Source organism: Lepidochelys olivacea (assembly GCF_965140295.1).
Source record: "Lepidochelys olivacea isolate rLepOli2 genome assembly, chromosome: 7".
NCBI lineage: Eukaryota > Metazoa > Chordata > Testudines > Cheloniidae > Lepidochelys > Lepidochelys olivacea.
The window spans coordinates 76,978,565-76,994,784 of NC_140417.1; the positions used below are offsets into that span (position 1 = coordinate 76,978,565).

Consider the following 16,220-nt stretch of genomic DNA (forward strand, 5'->3'; position numbering starts at 1 on the left):
TCATCTCTATACACTGCATTAATCTTTGAAATATGGGGAATTTAAAATCCACTGACACTTGCTAAGAATTTAAAGTCGTCTACTATGTAAATTATTTCATTCCAGCTACAAAGTTCATCTGCCCATTCATAAACACTAATTCTTAAGTGATATTTCATCCTTTCATCAACTGTACAGGAGTTATTTTAACACTAGAAGAAATTGTAGACCAAGAAAATGGTGTAAATGGAAGAATTTGAGAGGTGAAAAACAGAATTAAGACAATGGCTTAACAAACTTTACAGAAGGGTACCTCTAAGTGCAGAAAGATGAGAATATTAGATGCTCATGGCTGATTTCGATATTTTCCCAAACAAACAAAACTTTTAGCCAGTAGAGAGAGCACCATCTTGATGCTGACACTCCCAAAACTAAGGGGGCAAAAACTGTTAATCTTCCATGAAAACTTTCCAAAAAAAGATTTAGTTTTTTTGTCAAATTTTTTGAATTTTTTAATGAAAATTTGAAAATTTTGCATTTCAACTTTGCTACATTTTGATGGAAAAAATTCTCTCTCTCTCTTTCTCTCATTCCCCCTCTATTAAAAATGTAGGGGAGAGTAAGTCGGGGGTCGGAGGGGGGAGAATGTGTGTATGTAAAAAAGTGAGAAAAAGCGGTGATGGTAGTGGAAACACTTTCTCCTGCTTTTTTTCCCCACTTTAAAAAAAGTTAGTTATTTTGTGTTAAATGAGAAAAAGTGTTAACTTTTTAGAAACAAAAGTAACATTCTTAAGACTAATGCCTAAAAGTTAAATTCTTACTTTCTCTTATTTTTTTCACAAAAAGCCACATAAGCCCCACCCCTTTTACAATAGAAAAAGGGAGAAGAGTAAAAAATGAGAGAAAACAGGCATTTCCCCACAATTTTGCAATTAAAATAATTGAAAATACCCCAAATTGTTTTAACACTAAAATTTCTTATTTAATTGTTTTACATTAAATAATTCCACCAAAAATGAATTTTTTTTCCAAAAATTTTATGTGTCAAAACCCAATTTTTTGATGACAAAATTTTTTATTGAAAAAACACACTGGAATAAATGTGGCAATTTCTGGGATCGCATTTCACTGTCATATCAGCAGAATCTGTGATTGTGGACAGCCCAATGAATTAAAAAAAACCCAACAAGTTATTTTGTTTCTGCACACAAATTTAACAAACTAAACATTTCTGAGGTTGAAGAAATTATGCTAGTGATGGAGATTTAAAAAAAAAAATCCTTTCCATCAATCATTTTTTGGATTGGAAAGTACAAGGACCACAATGTCAAAAGGAAGGCAATTTAGAGCATTTCTGACTTGAGCAATACCAGGAGTCTTGAAAAATTTCCAGCTCATTTCAAAACGTAAGAGTTTTGGATATGTTCTAGATAAGGTTTTGAGATCACCCATTAAAATCTGGAGAGCTATTCAAGGTAGAAAGATGGCCCCTCCCACTAATGTAATGCTCTGTGAATAGCGAGGATATGTGTAATATGAATGGGCAGGAAAGTTAGCTACTTCAGTTCTGGCCCTTCTCAAAGAGAACACTGGTTAGAAAATATAGACAAGATTCATCCTCAGAAGATGGGGCAGCAAGCACACAAGAACGTAACATTTGAGATGTACTAAGTGTGAATGGCAATGGCTTGCAGAGGCATTAGGGCAATGTGGCTGGGGAGTACAGAAAGTTATATCAGTCCACATTTCTAAACCCCTTGGCAAGGAGGGATGTAACCAGTACAAAACAGAGAGCCCTGTTAATTTTTTAATTTTTTTTTTTTGAGGCAGGAGAAAATGGTTCAGATTGAAGGGAGGAATGAAGGGAAAGGAATGAGAAAAGAAAAAGGGGTAAATGAAGATGAAAAAAATGGTGAGAGGGATTGGCCATGGTGAAATCTCATCATTGTTCTGTGTGTGATGTCAACACCAACCTATTTATATACCTACCTACCTACCTAGATTTCTAGCCTATCACCATGGTAACTAGACCCTTGATGTGATGGCTCATAACTTTTCTTTCTTGTACAGTAAATATTGCCATTTTGAACTTGAGCTACTGTATGAACACATCCATGGGATCTCCCAAGGTATCCGAATGGCACATTGTGACGTTTAATGCATATAGCCAATTTTTTAAGCAAACAGTGCAGCTAGAGATTTATTTGAGAACCCCTTTAGATTCATTTCTGTGTAAGTCACATACTAAATATTTTCAGTCAAGTGATGGTATGTTTAGTTGGGCTCCCTGACTCTACAGTGAGGAATTCAGGTACAGCAAAGCAACCTTTGTCTTTACATTATATTTTTCACCCCAGTATCTGTATTATTTGTATTCCTGTGTCTTTTTCCTGTAAGTACAGTGCCCCTGAAAAATAGAGAACCCCATGTGGTCAGAGGCAATGTGGAATAAGATGTCAAATGTCTTTTGATGAGAGCATTGATTTCTCAAAATGAGGAGTACCCAATGTTTTCAATAGTCAGCCATGTGAGTAGCCAGTTGATTCACCTGCAAAAAAAAAAAAAAAAAGCAGGCTCTCTAGCAACAAACTCCTCTGGTCAGGCCTTCCCTGCAGTTTATGGTTCCTTCAATTTCTAGTGGCTTCTAAATGCTAATTTTAAAAAAAGGTCATTAAGAATGTATTTTCCCCTTTCTGCACACAAGGGGAAAGAGGGGTGTGTGTGATTTGAGCAGCTTCCTATAACCTCAGTTTCTGAAGATCTACAAAGGAATGGCCCATCTGTTCTGTATATACGAAAATTACTTATCTTATAGTAACTGGAGGTTCTTTGAGATGTGTGGCCCCTATCAGCATTCCACTATGGGTACACATGCACTGCATGTGCCCAGAGCTGGAGAATTTTGGTCTCTGTTGGTCTGCACATGCACCAACTGCCTCTCCAGTTCCTTCTCCACTGCAAGTCAGACAAGATCTGAAGCAGAGGAAGAGGAGGGTGGGTAATAGAGTACGGATTGGGACAAAGCATCTAGAAGAAACTCCAGTTACTATAAGATAAGTATGTTTCTCGTCTTCTTCAAGTGCTGGTCTCTATGTGTATTCCACTGTCAGTGACTGGCAAGCAGTACTCAAGTAGCAGGAAAGTGTGAGGTCATAGATGGCAGAGTCTAACTAAGTACTGGAATACTTGTGGCACCTAAGAGACTAACCAATTTATTTGAGCATAAGCTTTCGTGAGCTACAGCTCACTTCCTCAGATGCTTATGCTCAAATAAATTGGTTAGTCTCTAAGTTGCCACAAGCACTCCTTTTCTTTTTGCGAATACAGACTAACACGGCTGCTACTCTGAAACCTAACTAAGGATTGCTGTTCCAAAAGATGCATCAGCAGAGGAGTCCTATACCAAGGCACAGTGTCTAGCAAACATGTGGACCGACCTCCCCGTAGCTCCCTTACGAATATCAAGTAGAGTTGTTCCTTACATTACTGTGGAATGAGTTCTTACCCCATAAGGAGGGGGAAGACTAGACAGCTGATAGAGCAAAATACAGACTGAGACCCATTTCAAGACTCTTTGAGATAATATAGCCTGACCCTTTCCGCAATTGTGACAAATATTCTAGGGGATTTCCTGATTTTTTTCGTTCTCTGCAGATAAAAGGCTAAGGTCCACTGAACATTGAGGGAATGAGCCTCCTTTCTTCTGAGGATGCATGAGGTTTTATGAAGAACATAGGTAAGTGGATAGACTGATTCAGAGACTGCTTTGGGGGTGAATTTAGGATCTAAACATAATGAAACCTTGTCCTTATGAAATATCAGGAAGATTCACCATCAATGCCCCAGGCTCACCAACCCTCTTTGCTGAGGTGATAGTTACCAGGAATGTGACCTTCATGGATAGGAGAGACATGGAGCAAGAAGCTAATGGTTCAAAAAGAGGCTTAGTGAGTACTGAGAGAACAAGGTTCAAGTCCCATTGAGAGGTAGGATTTTCTTTAATAGGTGGAAAGGTTGCGATTAGGTCTTTGCACAATCTGCTAGTCAGAGGGTGTGTGAAGATCAAGTAGTCCTGAGAAGGCAGATGATAAGCACTGATTAACTGCCCAGTGAAGGTCTTTGATGCGCCCAGATAGAGAAATGCTTCCATTTGGCTAGGTAACATTTCCTTGTGGAATCCTTCCTACTATTAGAAAAGTTGTTTTGTACAGCTTCACAACATGATTGCTCTAAGGAATCATAGAATCATAGAATATCAGGGTTGGAAGGGACCTCAGGAGGTCATCTAGTCCAACCCCCTGCTCAAAGCAGGACCAATGCCCAATTGTTGCCCCAGATCCCTAAATGGCCCCCTCAAGGATTGAACTCACAACCCTGGGTTTAGCAGGCCAATGCTCAAACCACTGAGCTATCCCCCCCCCCCATGCCCATCCAAAAAACAATGCCCATCCAAAAAACAGGCTCTGAGATGAAACAGTCATGGGTTGGGATGCTTGATCTTGTCACTCACCTGAGTCATGGATTGAGAAACACAGGAATAAGTGCCCAAGACAACATGTGTAGTAGGCTTGGAAACCAAAACTGTCTGGGCCAGTTGGGGGCAATGGAAGTAGCTCATGCCCTATCTTGTGATATCTTGCACAAAACTCGAGACAGGCATGATAGTGGAGGGAAGGCATAGTTCAGATGATTTGACCAGAGAAGGAATAGAGTATTGCACTGTGGTGGTGACCCAGGGCTTCTCTGGAACAGCGTATGTTGCACTTCCCATTTGTTTGGGAGGTGAACAGCTGCTTGATGGGTGTCCCTCAAAAAGCAAACATATTTTTTTTACCACGGAGTCATGAAGCTCCCACTCATGATCAACTGTAAAGCATTTGTTGAGCGAGTCCTCTAGCATATTCTGGTTTCCTGGGAGGTAGACTGCCAACAGGGTAATCTGATAGCCAATGCACCAGTTCCATAGACTGACTGCTTCTGCACACGGGGTTGGATCTCACTCCTCCCTGTTTGTTGATGTAAACGATGGTTGTAAAGTTGTCTGATGTTACGAGGTCATGGTGACCTTGAATGAATGGGAGAAAGATTTTCCAAGTCCTTCAAACTGCTCTTAACTCTAGAACATTAATGTGTATCCTGGGTGGTCAAGATACTTAGGTGCCTTGCACTGTATGGTTGTCCATGTGAGCTCCCCAACACAACAGGGATGCATCAGTAATGATCATCCTGTCTGAACAGAGGCGAGGAAAGGAAAGTCGATGCAAACCTGACAGGGATTCTTCCTCCATGATACCACTTTGGTGGGACAGTCACTATGGTGCTAATGGACTGTCAGTTTGGCTAGTACACAGTTTGAAGCCATGCTTGTAGGAAACAAAGATGGAATCTTGTAGAAAGCATGATGTAAGTGAATGAGGCCATATGGGCTGGGAGGGAGAGAGAGAGAGAGAGAGATCTTGACAATCACTCTGGGGTTTGTTATGATCTGGTCTATGATAAGTTCATAGCCTGAAACCTCTCTCTTAGAAAGTAAGCCCTCGTCATGATGGAATTTAAGGCTGCCCCAATGAAGTGCAAAGTCTGTGTAGGGGTGAGAATGGATTTTTTGATGTTTACACTGACCCCCAGAGAACATGAGTTGTAGCATTATCCAAGTTGACGCCTGATAATGCAACCTTGGTGCAACCTGATGACAGGAAGACAATCCTTGAGGTAGGGAAAGATGATGAAACCTTGGCCTCTTGACATAGGCTGCTATGACAGAGAACATCTTGGTAAAGACCCTGGGGGCAACAGCAACGCCAAAAGGGAGTACCCTGTCCTGAACGAGGTCGGAGCCAACAATGAATCTTGGAAAGCATCAGTGAGATAAATTTCCACATGAAAGTAGACATCCTTCATGTTGAGAACTGTAAACCACATCTTTTTCCAGGGATGGAATTATAGATGCCAATGTGACCATACAAAACTTGAATTTGCAAAAACGGTTTTGAGATAGCAGAGGTTCAGAATGGCTCTCCAACCACCTTTCTTTTTGGAGATTAGGAAATTTGTTGAGTAAAACCCTTCTCTTGATACTGAACAGAAACCTGCAGTATTGCTCCCCAATGTAAGAGAGATTGCATTTCTTGTTTGACAATGTTCTCATGAGAGTGGCTGTGTAGAGGAGATGGGGAAAGGGGTTTTGGAGGGGATATGGATGCAAACTCTATAGCCAGAATGGATGACACTGAGCACTCATTTGTCTGTTGTTACTGCACTCCAGATGTTGATAAAGAATGCTAGATGTTCCCCAAAGGGTGCGTGGGAGTAATGAGCTGTTGCATTCAGTGGTTCGCTGCTTTCAAGCTCCCATCAAAAATAATGTTCAGCTGAGGTCTGGGATTGGCATGAGGAACCTGCTGCAGCCACAACTCCTAGCAAATCACAACTGCAGTAGTCATTGTCCTGGAAGATGCATCAGCCGCATCTACTGCTGATTGGAGAGTGGTCCTGGCAACAATTTTGCCTTCCTCTATGAGAGCCTGGAAACTAGCTCTGTCCTGCTGTGGGAGAGATGGTCAATAAAGTCCACAAATTTATAATAGCTCAGGGACTTGTACTTAGCCAGTAGTGCTTGGTAATTGGCTATCCTGAACCAGAAGACAGGGAAAGAAAAGATGTTCCTTCCCAACAAGTCGAGATGCTTGCCATCTTTTTTAACCAGGGTAGATTGGGGTGTTGCTGCCTAGATCTCTTTGTGGCAGCTTAGACCACCATTCTGCCCTCTTGGTTGGGACATAGTGCCGTTTCCCTGTCTTTTTAGGGGTAGGAGCACAGGCAGCTGGGGTATGCCAGACTATCCCAGTGGGCTCCAGGATGGCTTTGTTAACTGGAGCTCAATTCTACTGGAGTTGGAGTACTGAAGGATGTTCAGGAGCTTGTGTTTAGGATTGTAAATCTCATCAAGAAGAATCTGAAGCTCCCCTGCAATTCTGCGAAGGAGATCCTGGAATTCCTTGTAATCATCAAGGTGGGATGGAGACCTTGGAGTTACTGCCTCATCTGGCAATGAAGACAGCAATCCCATTGGATCTGGTCAAACCGCCAGGTCCGACGTATACTTCTTGTCCTCCTCCTTCTCAGTAGGATCTGGGAACAGTGCCAGTGGTCACCTCAAAGGAGACAAAAGGGGAGACTCCCTAGCAGACCAGACTGACTCTATGGGATAGTACTGGTCCCATGGGCCCCAGCATAGACAATAGTACGGATAATAGGATGGACTGAACAGGGGTTGCAGTAGTCCCAAGGTATGACGTGCTAACAGTTCCAGGGTGGATGAGGTGAAGGTTGGTCCCAAGTTGCCTCAGGTCTTCTGACCAGGAAGGTGAGTCTTGGAGAAGGAAGGCATAATGTTTCATTGGGCAGTTCAGAATTTCCTGATGAGGAGAAAACTGATTCCAGTTCCAACGGCAGTACCGACAAAGGCACTGGAGGGAAATCATAGCCCAAAGATGGAATGGAAAACAAATTCCTTCCAAAAGCCAGCTCCCCTGATGGAGTCAGAACCTCTCTCAAAAGGAAGAGACCTGAAGGAATGGGAGACTCTGGGAGAGTGAAGATGTCCTCAGGAGGAGCATAGGTCCTGGCTGTTTCTGGAGTGAGAGGGGTCTTGTGTGCCCGAACCACCAAATCCGGTGTAGAGATTCTGAGTCACAGCCATTGAAGACAAAGATGGAACTGTGGGTAACTGATGCTTTTGTGGACAGGTTGTCATTGGTGCCAGCTGGTGCTAGGGTTTGTGCTTGGGAGGTACTGGAACCACCAATACCCCCAGATCACAAACCAGAGGCAGTTGAGCACTAGACTTGTGAGCTTTCTTATCATGCCTCTGAGACTTAAAATGTATTAAGTTCTCTTGGGCTGAGCTAGTGCCTGGTTTAGGAATGGCTAGAAAAGACTTCTTCAAAGTGCATTTGGAGGAAGACAGCTTCAGGCTTATGAGAATGCTCCCTGCTCTCCCAACAAGACCCCACCAAGGAATCTGTGGGGGTAGACTGCTTCACTCCTGATTCAGACCTTGTGGCAGGATGCACACTCCTTGCTGAGTCAGACTGGTGTACAGGGCAGAGGCAGGTCCCCCTGCCTGGGTCTGATTTAGGCTTCATGGCCTTTTCCATCAGGGACTTCCTAAGGCAAAGTTCCCACCTTTCCCTGGTACAACTGGGGAACAAACAGCAGATGCTGCACCTTGCTGCAATGTGGGCTTTCTTGAGGCAGTACAAACAGCGTTGGTGGTTGTCACTGATTGAGAAAGATTGCAGACAGGAAGCACAAATTTTGAAGCCTGGAATCCTGGGCATAGCTCATTATCCAAATTGGGTACAGTGGGTGGGGGTTCTCTCCAGGTTGGGGAAACTACCTGTGTAACAGTAAAACTAACAGATAAAAACTTTAATTATCTAGACTATAAAAACTATTTACAGATATCTAAATATATTTGCCACAGATAAACAAGCTGAACCTTCGGACACTGAAGTTTCCAGCCCAGCCCATGCAGCAGTGAGAAGGAATTGAAGAGGGGGTCAGTCCGCCCCACCCTTTATCTCCTCGGTTGGAGGCACAAGGAGAGCCAAGGCGCATTGAGGACCAACAGACACTACTTTCAAAATTCTCTGGCTCTGGACACATGGAGCACATGCGTACCCTCAGTGGAATACACACAGAGACCAGCACTTGAAGAAGAAAAAGTGATTACTGTAATACTGACAAGTAAACTATGATTGAGAATATTACCACGGGCATGAATGCATTTCCACCATGTGCCATCTGAAGATGTGACCCACAAACTGCAATTGCAAGTAACTATCTATATGTCATCTGTTCTGGAAGTAGGAGCTACACTTTAACAATAACAACAAAAGTTAAAGAAAACAGTTGTCTCTTTGTCAGTTATTTTAAGATAAAAACAAAACAGTTTAAAGGTTTTATTTTTGATTAACATTTGTTATGTGGTGATAATTTGGTACCAAAGAATATAACAATATAAGTGATAAAAGAAAATAGACATATTAAAACCTTAATAAAAGCAAAGATATACATACACAAGTGCTAGGGCTATATTAATCACTTGTGTAATTCCATTCTCCTGGGGTGAAATTAGATGGTACTATATAATAAAATTTCCCCCAAATCTATTTGAAACTACACTCACATGGTAAGGTCAAGAAAGCAAGCAGATACATAACAGCTAGAAAGGAATATGTATGTATAATTTTATAGACATATTTTCAAAATGCTGATTTAGCCTCTTGTGGAAACACATCAGTTTCATTGAACATCTGATGAAACTCTACCTGCAGTCCTGCCAACTTGCTTCCTGAGCTGCTGGGCAGCTCAAGTTTCTAGGTAGACGCCTCTCAAGACAATTTGTTGCCCTAGGCAAGCTTCAGTGTGCAGACCTCCCTGCCCCGCCCCCGCCCCCCAAATACCCCAGATAACAGTGGTTATACACTGTTGGGGCACCAGACTTTGCGGGAGGGGTGAGGGGGAGGGCAGGGTGCTACAAGCCTTCTGATGGTTTGTTGGTTATGGTAGAAAGGGGTGGGGGTGGGGGAAGTGCCAGGATGCAGTGCCACACACCTCAGGCTTGGTACGGCCAACCCTCCATCAAGGGGGGAGTGGAGGGTGGCCAAGCCAAATTTCAGTGAGTGGCATTGCGACTTGGCGCACAGGATCCATCCACAAAACCAGACCCTGGAAACCCTGGGGGAATCTCAGAACTTTCACACTTCCCACACAATAAAAATTCCAACTTTTGATCAGCTCTATTTATAGTATGTAAAAGCTTTAACTTCAATGTTTGGGGGTTTTAGTAATCTTATACAAATTTCTGTAAAAAGGAAGTTTGCTAAAATGGAACCTTAATTATAAACTAATTGCTATTAAGTTTTGAAACAATTTCAATCCATTAGAAATTAATTTTGTTTTCTGTAGTGTTGACTTCAGAAGAAAAAAAGTGAAAAGTTTTACTTAAATACAGCATAGACATTAGTACACATTTTAATACATGCTGGTACAATAAACTAGTTTTACATGGAAGCCACTTAACTGTTTTTTACAGTCTTCTAAAACCTAGATTGTTTTTTTAAAACAATTTCCCTCATAAAATTAAAATTTAACAGCAGCAGAGTGTATTATGAAATTATAGAAAGAACAAACATTCAAATTGGCACTCATAGCTAAATTTGAGACATTTGAAAAAAATTGTTTGTAAAGGAGATTTCAGTGAATTGTATTTAAAGTATATGAATATTTCTGCTACTGCTATGACTATGAATATTTTACACTTTCAGGTACTCATAATGAGGTTAGTATTATCTCCCTTTTAGTGACAGAAAAAAGGACACCGAAAGGTTAGGAACTTGCTCATGGTTAAGCAAGTCAGATAGAGAACTCTTGTTGCCTGATCCCCAACCCTCTACTCTAATAATTTGTCCACTACCTATGATTACAATGATCAATCTATTAAAAATTCTTTATTCAATGTCATTATTATAGTGTGATTATTTATATTTATTGTTAAAGACTAAGGCACAGATTTTTAAAGATAGTTAGGTGTTGCTGCACCCAGCATTGCAACACCTAAATACATTTAAAAATCTGGGCCTTAACTACTATAAATGATTAAAAACAATGAAAAAGTCAATAGCTCAAAATTCATTAATAAGATTCCTAGAGGGAGCATTTTATTAGTTTGTAATTCTCTCTGTGAAGGTGTCATAAATATAAAGGGAAGGGTAAACCCCTTTGAAATCCCTCCTGGCCAGGGGAAAGCTCCTCTTACCTGTAAAGGGTTAAGAAGCTAAAGGTAACCTCGCTGGCACCTGACCAATGAGGAGACAAGATACTTTCAAAAGCTGGGAGGAGGGAGAGAAACAAAGGGTCTGTGTCTGTCTGTAGTCGTCTTGGCCGGGGACAGAACAGGAATGGAGTCTTAGAACTTTTAGTAAGTAATCTAGCTAGGTATGTGTTAGATTATGATTTCTTTAAATGGCTGAGAAAAGAATTGTGCTGAATAGAATAACTATTTCTGTCTGTGTATCTTTTTTGTAACTTAAGGTTTTGCCTAGAGGGGTTCTCTATGTTTTTGAATCTAATTACCCTGTAAGATATATACCATCCTGATTTTACAGGGGGGATTTCTTTATTTCTATTTACTTCTATTTTTTATTAAAAGTCTTCTTGTAAAAAACTGAATGCTTTTTCATTGTTCTCAGATCCAAGGGTTTGGGTCTGTGGTCACCTATGCAAATTGGTGAGGCTTTTTATCCAACATTTCCCAGGAAAGGGGGGGTGCAAGTGTTGGGAGGATTGTTCATTGTTCTTAAGATCCAAGGGTCTGGGTCTGTAGTCACCTAGGCAAATTGGTGAGGCTTTTTACCAAACCTTGTCCAGGAAGTGGGGTGCAAGGTTTTGGGAAGTAGTTTGGGGGGAAGGACGCGTCCAAACAGCTCTTCCCCAGTAACCAGTATTAGTTTGGTGGTGGTAGCGGCCATTCCAAGGATAACGGGGGTAATATTTTGTACCTTGGGGAAGTTTTGACCTAAGCTGGTAAAGATAAGCTTAGGAGGTTTTTCATGCAGGTCCCCACATCTGTACCCTAGAGTTCAGAGTGGGGGAGGAACCTTGACAGAAGGACTGATGCAAAACTCCATTTGTAAAAGCTGGTGAGAAAATCCTTTGAAGTACATTAAACTTTATTTATATGAAGCAAAACTTGATATTTTACCTCAGTAGCAAGGCTCTGACTTGCACCATTGTCAAGAAGAAACTTAACAACGTCCAGGTGATTTTCTTGGGCTGCCATATACAATGGCGTGAAACCATTCTGAAATAGAAAAACATATTGTATAAATATTGTCTGTAGTGTGCTAAAACAATAGAGTTTATTACATACCATTCATAATCCATGCCTTCCACAAATATGCCTTGAATACCAAAGATCTGCTGCGCTCAGCTCAATGGGTAAGAATAGCACTGCTTCTGCCCATATAGAAGTTAATGGCAAAACCTCCATTGACTTCAGTGGGAATAGGAGAAGGTTTCAGATGCTACAATACTGTAGACAGGGGGCATGATGTAAGCTCTCGACTGGATAGGTTTGTCTAAGTGAACTCCTTACAGCCAGCTGGGAATGTTTTCCCTTTCTTTCAAATGTGAATATAGAAGATTAAAATCAAAGTATCCAGGCAAAACCATTCTGGATAGAGGGCCAAAGTGGGCAGGAAAATATGATACACATCTCAAGGGGATCCTGGGGGCAATGACCCTTTGGAAAATTAGGGCAATTTTTGATCATCTTCCCATTTTTTTAAATTGTCTGTATGTGTGTCCATCCCTTTTCTCCTAAAGACTTCAGATTTTCCTATGATTTCTCTCTTCAAACAATTGAAAGAAGGGGGACTGTCCCTGTGCTCAACCAGTTATCTCTTTATAGGTACCATGAGATCTCAGAGTCAGCAAGACTTAGTGATCTTAAATAGGGATTTCTTCAGCATTTTCGAACAAGTTAAAGCTGTTCCTCAGATTACAACTGAGTGAGTGACTTCAATCAATAGAATACCCAGTCTGCACATTTCAAACTAATTCAACAATACTACTAAGATGAGTAAAAAGAAAAGGAGTACTTGTGGCACCTTAGAGACTAACAAATTTATTTGAGCATAAGTTTTCGTGAGCTACAGCTCACTTCATCGGATGAGTGAGTTTCTAACCAACAATGCTTAGGCGAGTGAGTCTCCTTTTACAATCAACACTTCTGTCAGTGCTCCAATAATGAGGAACACAATATTTCAGGGGCCTGGGGGTGGGGTGGGAGGGTCATTCCATTTTGTACTTTTGTACATTCCATAGTACTTTGCTTTGGAGATTAACATTAAACCCTTGTATGATTTTTCTCCAAGTCTCTAACATTACATGGATTTGCAAAATCCATAGCATCAGTAATTCTACTCATAAAAATAAAATGGCCTAATGGGTTTAAAAAATAGCTGTGCTGTGCTCAAGCCACCTGTAACGCAACTTAACAAGCCTGCTGATTTGCATTTTGAAGTGGCTTAGGTTGAGATAGCCTTAATTATACTGCAAAACAGGAAAGATTTAATCTCTTTAAACTACCTACTGGTTACTCAAAAATGTCACATCCTGCATTTTAAGCAACTATCAAAGGGATGCAAAATGAATTCCTATTGCATAAATAAAAACAACAACATAATTAAGATCAACAATCTTTCCTTCCTTCCTCTGACCTATTATTATGTGTGTATATATTTCACACTGAGACCACTGTCCTTTGAAATGACCTCAGGTGGATTGTGTGTTTCCCATTTCCTCTCAGGTTACCCAGACTTGTAAGTGGCATGATGCAGCTCACCATGTATTACTGTAACTGTTTTCATTTTAATACGAAATGATCTGGAAGGATCGTGCACTTTACTGGTAAAAGTGCTGACTCAAACAGGTTCCCGGATTTGGGCCCTCAGAGCGAAGAGATGCTTTAAATGTACAATTGCACCACTTCAGTCTGGGACTGGGAATGAAAGCCAACACAAACTATACTATCACAAAAGTGGTGGAGAGAAGTGACTGACATTACAGGAATACATTACATAAATAAAAGCTATTAGGCTACTGGCTCACATCTGTGTCATTTCACTGTAGCTCTTCATCTGACTATTGGATCTGAAGAATCATCCTTCCCTTTCTTCTTTGGGCAAATTATAGCTGAGTTACAGTTACTTTAAGCAACTCCGATGGCCAAAAATGTCGATGTCCGCTTAGGTACAGTAAAGATTTGAGAGGACCACAACCACTAAGCACAAACAATATTAAGAATAGTGCAAAGAAAATAAAAGAGGAGACTTTGAGTAGGCCTTTCAAAATTCCCATCATGTAGCCTAAAATAAAACAAAACTTTATTTGCATTTAAACAGCATACTGACTCAGTCTCTGTCTAGCGCAGAGGTGGGCAAACTACGGCCCGCGGGCCACATCCGGTCCATGGTACCCTCCTGCCTGGCCCCGGAGCTCCTGGCCTGGGAGGCTATTCGCCCTCTCCCGCTATTCCCCCACCCCCGCAGCCTCAGCTCACTGTGCCGCCGGCGCAATGCTCTGGGCTGAGGGGCTGCGAGCTCCCGGGGCAGCGCAGCTACAGAGCCCGGCCTGACCCGTGCTCTGTGCTGTGCGGCGGTGTAGCTATAGAGCCGCCAGCCACCGACGCTCCAGGCAGCGCGGTAAGGGGGCAGGGAACAGGTGGGGTTGGATAGAAGGCAGAGGAGATTGAGGGGGTGGTCAGGGGCCGGGGGTGTGGATAGGTGTCAGGGTGGTCAGAGGGCAGGGAACAGGGGGGTTGAATGGGGGCAAGGGTCCTGGGGGGCAGTCAGGAAGGAGAGGGGGGGTTAGATGGGGCGGCGGGGGCAGTCGGGGCAGGGATTCCAGGAGAGGTCAGGGGACAGGGAGAAGGGGTAGTTGGATGGGGCAGGGGTCCCGGGAGGGCAATCTGGAATGAGAGGAGGAGTTGGATGGGGCAGTGGGGGGCAGTCAGGGGTGGGGAGTCCGGGGGCAGTCAGGGGACAGGGAGAAGGGGGTGGTGGATGGGGCAGGAGTCCCTGGGGGGTCATCAGTGGACAGGGAACAGGGGTGGTTGGATGGGGTAAGAGTCCCGGGGGGGTCATCTGGGGGCGAGAAGTGGGGAGGGGGGGTTGGATAGGGGTCAGGGGCCGGGCCATGCCTGGCTGTCTGGGGAGGCACAGTCTCCCCTAACTGGCCCTCCATATAATTTTGGAAACCCGATGTGGCCCACAGCCCAAAACGTTTGCCTACCCCTGGTCTAGTGTTTAACAGGGGTGCACACAGGTCCTCATGTCCAGGATGTTTGTTCAGGCTGGGAACGAAGATCTGTGCTTAGGATATGGCTGTCCCCAAACTTCCCTCTCTTCCATGATCTCTTTAGTCCTTACTCTTCCTGTGAACTTCCCTGAGGCTTCAAGCTCCATCCCACGCTACACTCCCACCTACCAGAAGTAGTGGTAGCAATAAGTGGGTTCTCAACTCTGTCAATGGCAACATGTGCAGGTTCTGTATCTGAGCTGGAGCTTGGTAGTTCTATTCAAATACTGTGTTTAATGTACTCTGGAGAACTTGTAGAAGGGGAGGACACGAAGTATGAGAGAAATTTGGAGGGAGTGATACTGGTCCCAAAGAGACCATATATTTTAACATTACTAGAGAAGATACTTTTCCTCCTAGGACATCAAAGCTGTTTTAGTAGTGCTGAAGGAGTCATGGCATTGGAAGCTCTAAAGTCCTCAGAGGAGTCACAGGGCAGAAAGGAGCTGGAAGCTTGAGGGTCAGTCGCTGGGGAGGGAGGCCACATGATGGTGGTAGGGGTGGGGAAGATGTGGAGAAAACCCACAGGAAAGGGAGAGAGGGAGCAGATGTGTACACATACTTAGAACTTTAGAACTTGAATGTTATGTGAAACTGAATGGCAGTCAGGTTCCAAAGAACATTCTGGATAGCAAGATACTAGTGCTAACAAGTGTTTATTATTCATTTCTGTGAACAGAGCTAGTGTCTGAAACAAACAGATTTGGAGTTAATTTGGGGCTGGGGGACACGAGGAAGCTATATAATAAACACAGCGTTACGGCCTGATTTGTTTCCACTGATTTCAGTGGGATGTTTGCAATTGATTTCAGTGGGAGTAGAAGTAGACCCTTCTTTTGTATCACGCTGCCTTTCATAGTCTGTATCCCCAAATAGAGAGTTAACTAATAACAGTTATAAAGCGAAAATAAATTACAACAACCAAGGAAGAGGAAAATTAAGAGATGCAGACAAAACAGAAAAGATAGGTTTCAGCTGGCATTTTTAAACAGTAGTGATGCAAAGAAGTAGGGAGGTACAGGAAGGCTCTCCCATCTGTCAAGAACTCTAGCGGGAGGACATCAGGACTGGCAAGACTGTATGAAGGCACAAAGAGCAGGAAGAGAGGAAGGAGCAGGGAAGGGAGCAAAGAAGGACAAGTCTCTCAAGAAGACTAAAACAAAAACAAGTTCAGGAATTTTTAAGCTGGATCTCACAAATACAGGAAGACAATGAAGACATTCAGTGGAATTGGGAAAAATGTCGACATTTATTTGTGTAAGCAAGTGGGCAGCAAAATTCTGGACTCTGGAGGGTTAAGGGAAGCCATGTAG

The 16,220-nt window shown here is 42.6% G+C and overlaps 1 protein-coding gene across 2 annotated transcripts in view; it reads right to left on the minus strand.

Moving 5' to 3' along the window:
* ANK3 (ankyrin 3) overlaps window positions 1–16,220 on the minus strand; it is a 455,299-nt gene that overhangs the window by 185,083 nt on the left and 253,996 nt on the right. For both annotated transcript variants that reach the window (XM_084635421.1, XM_084635422.1), the window contains exon 5: window positions 11,750–11,848. In XM_084635421.1, coding sequence (XP_084491547.1) covers window positions 11,750–11,848 — 99 coding nt within the window. The remainder of the gene's footprint in view (window positions 1–11,749; window positions 11,849–16,220) is intronic.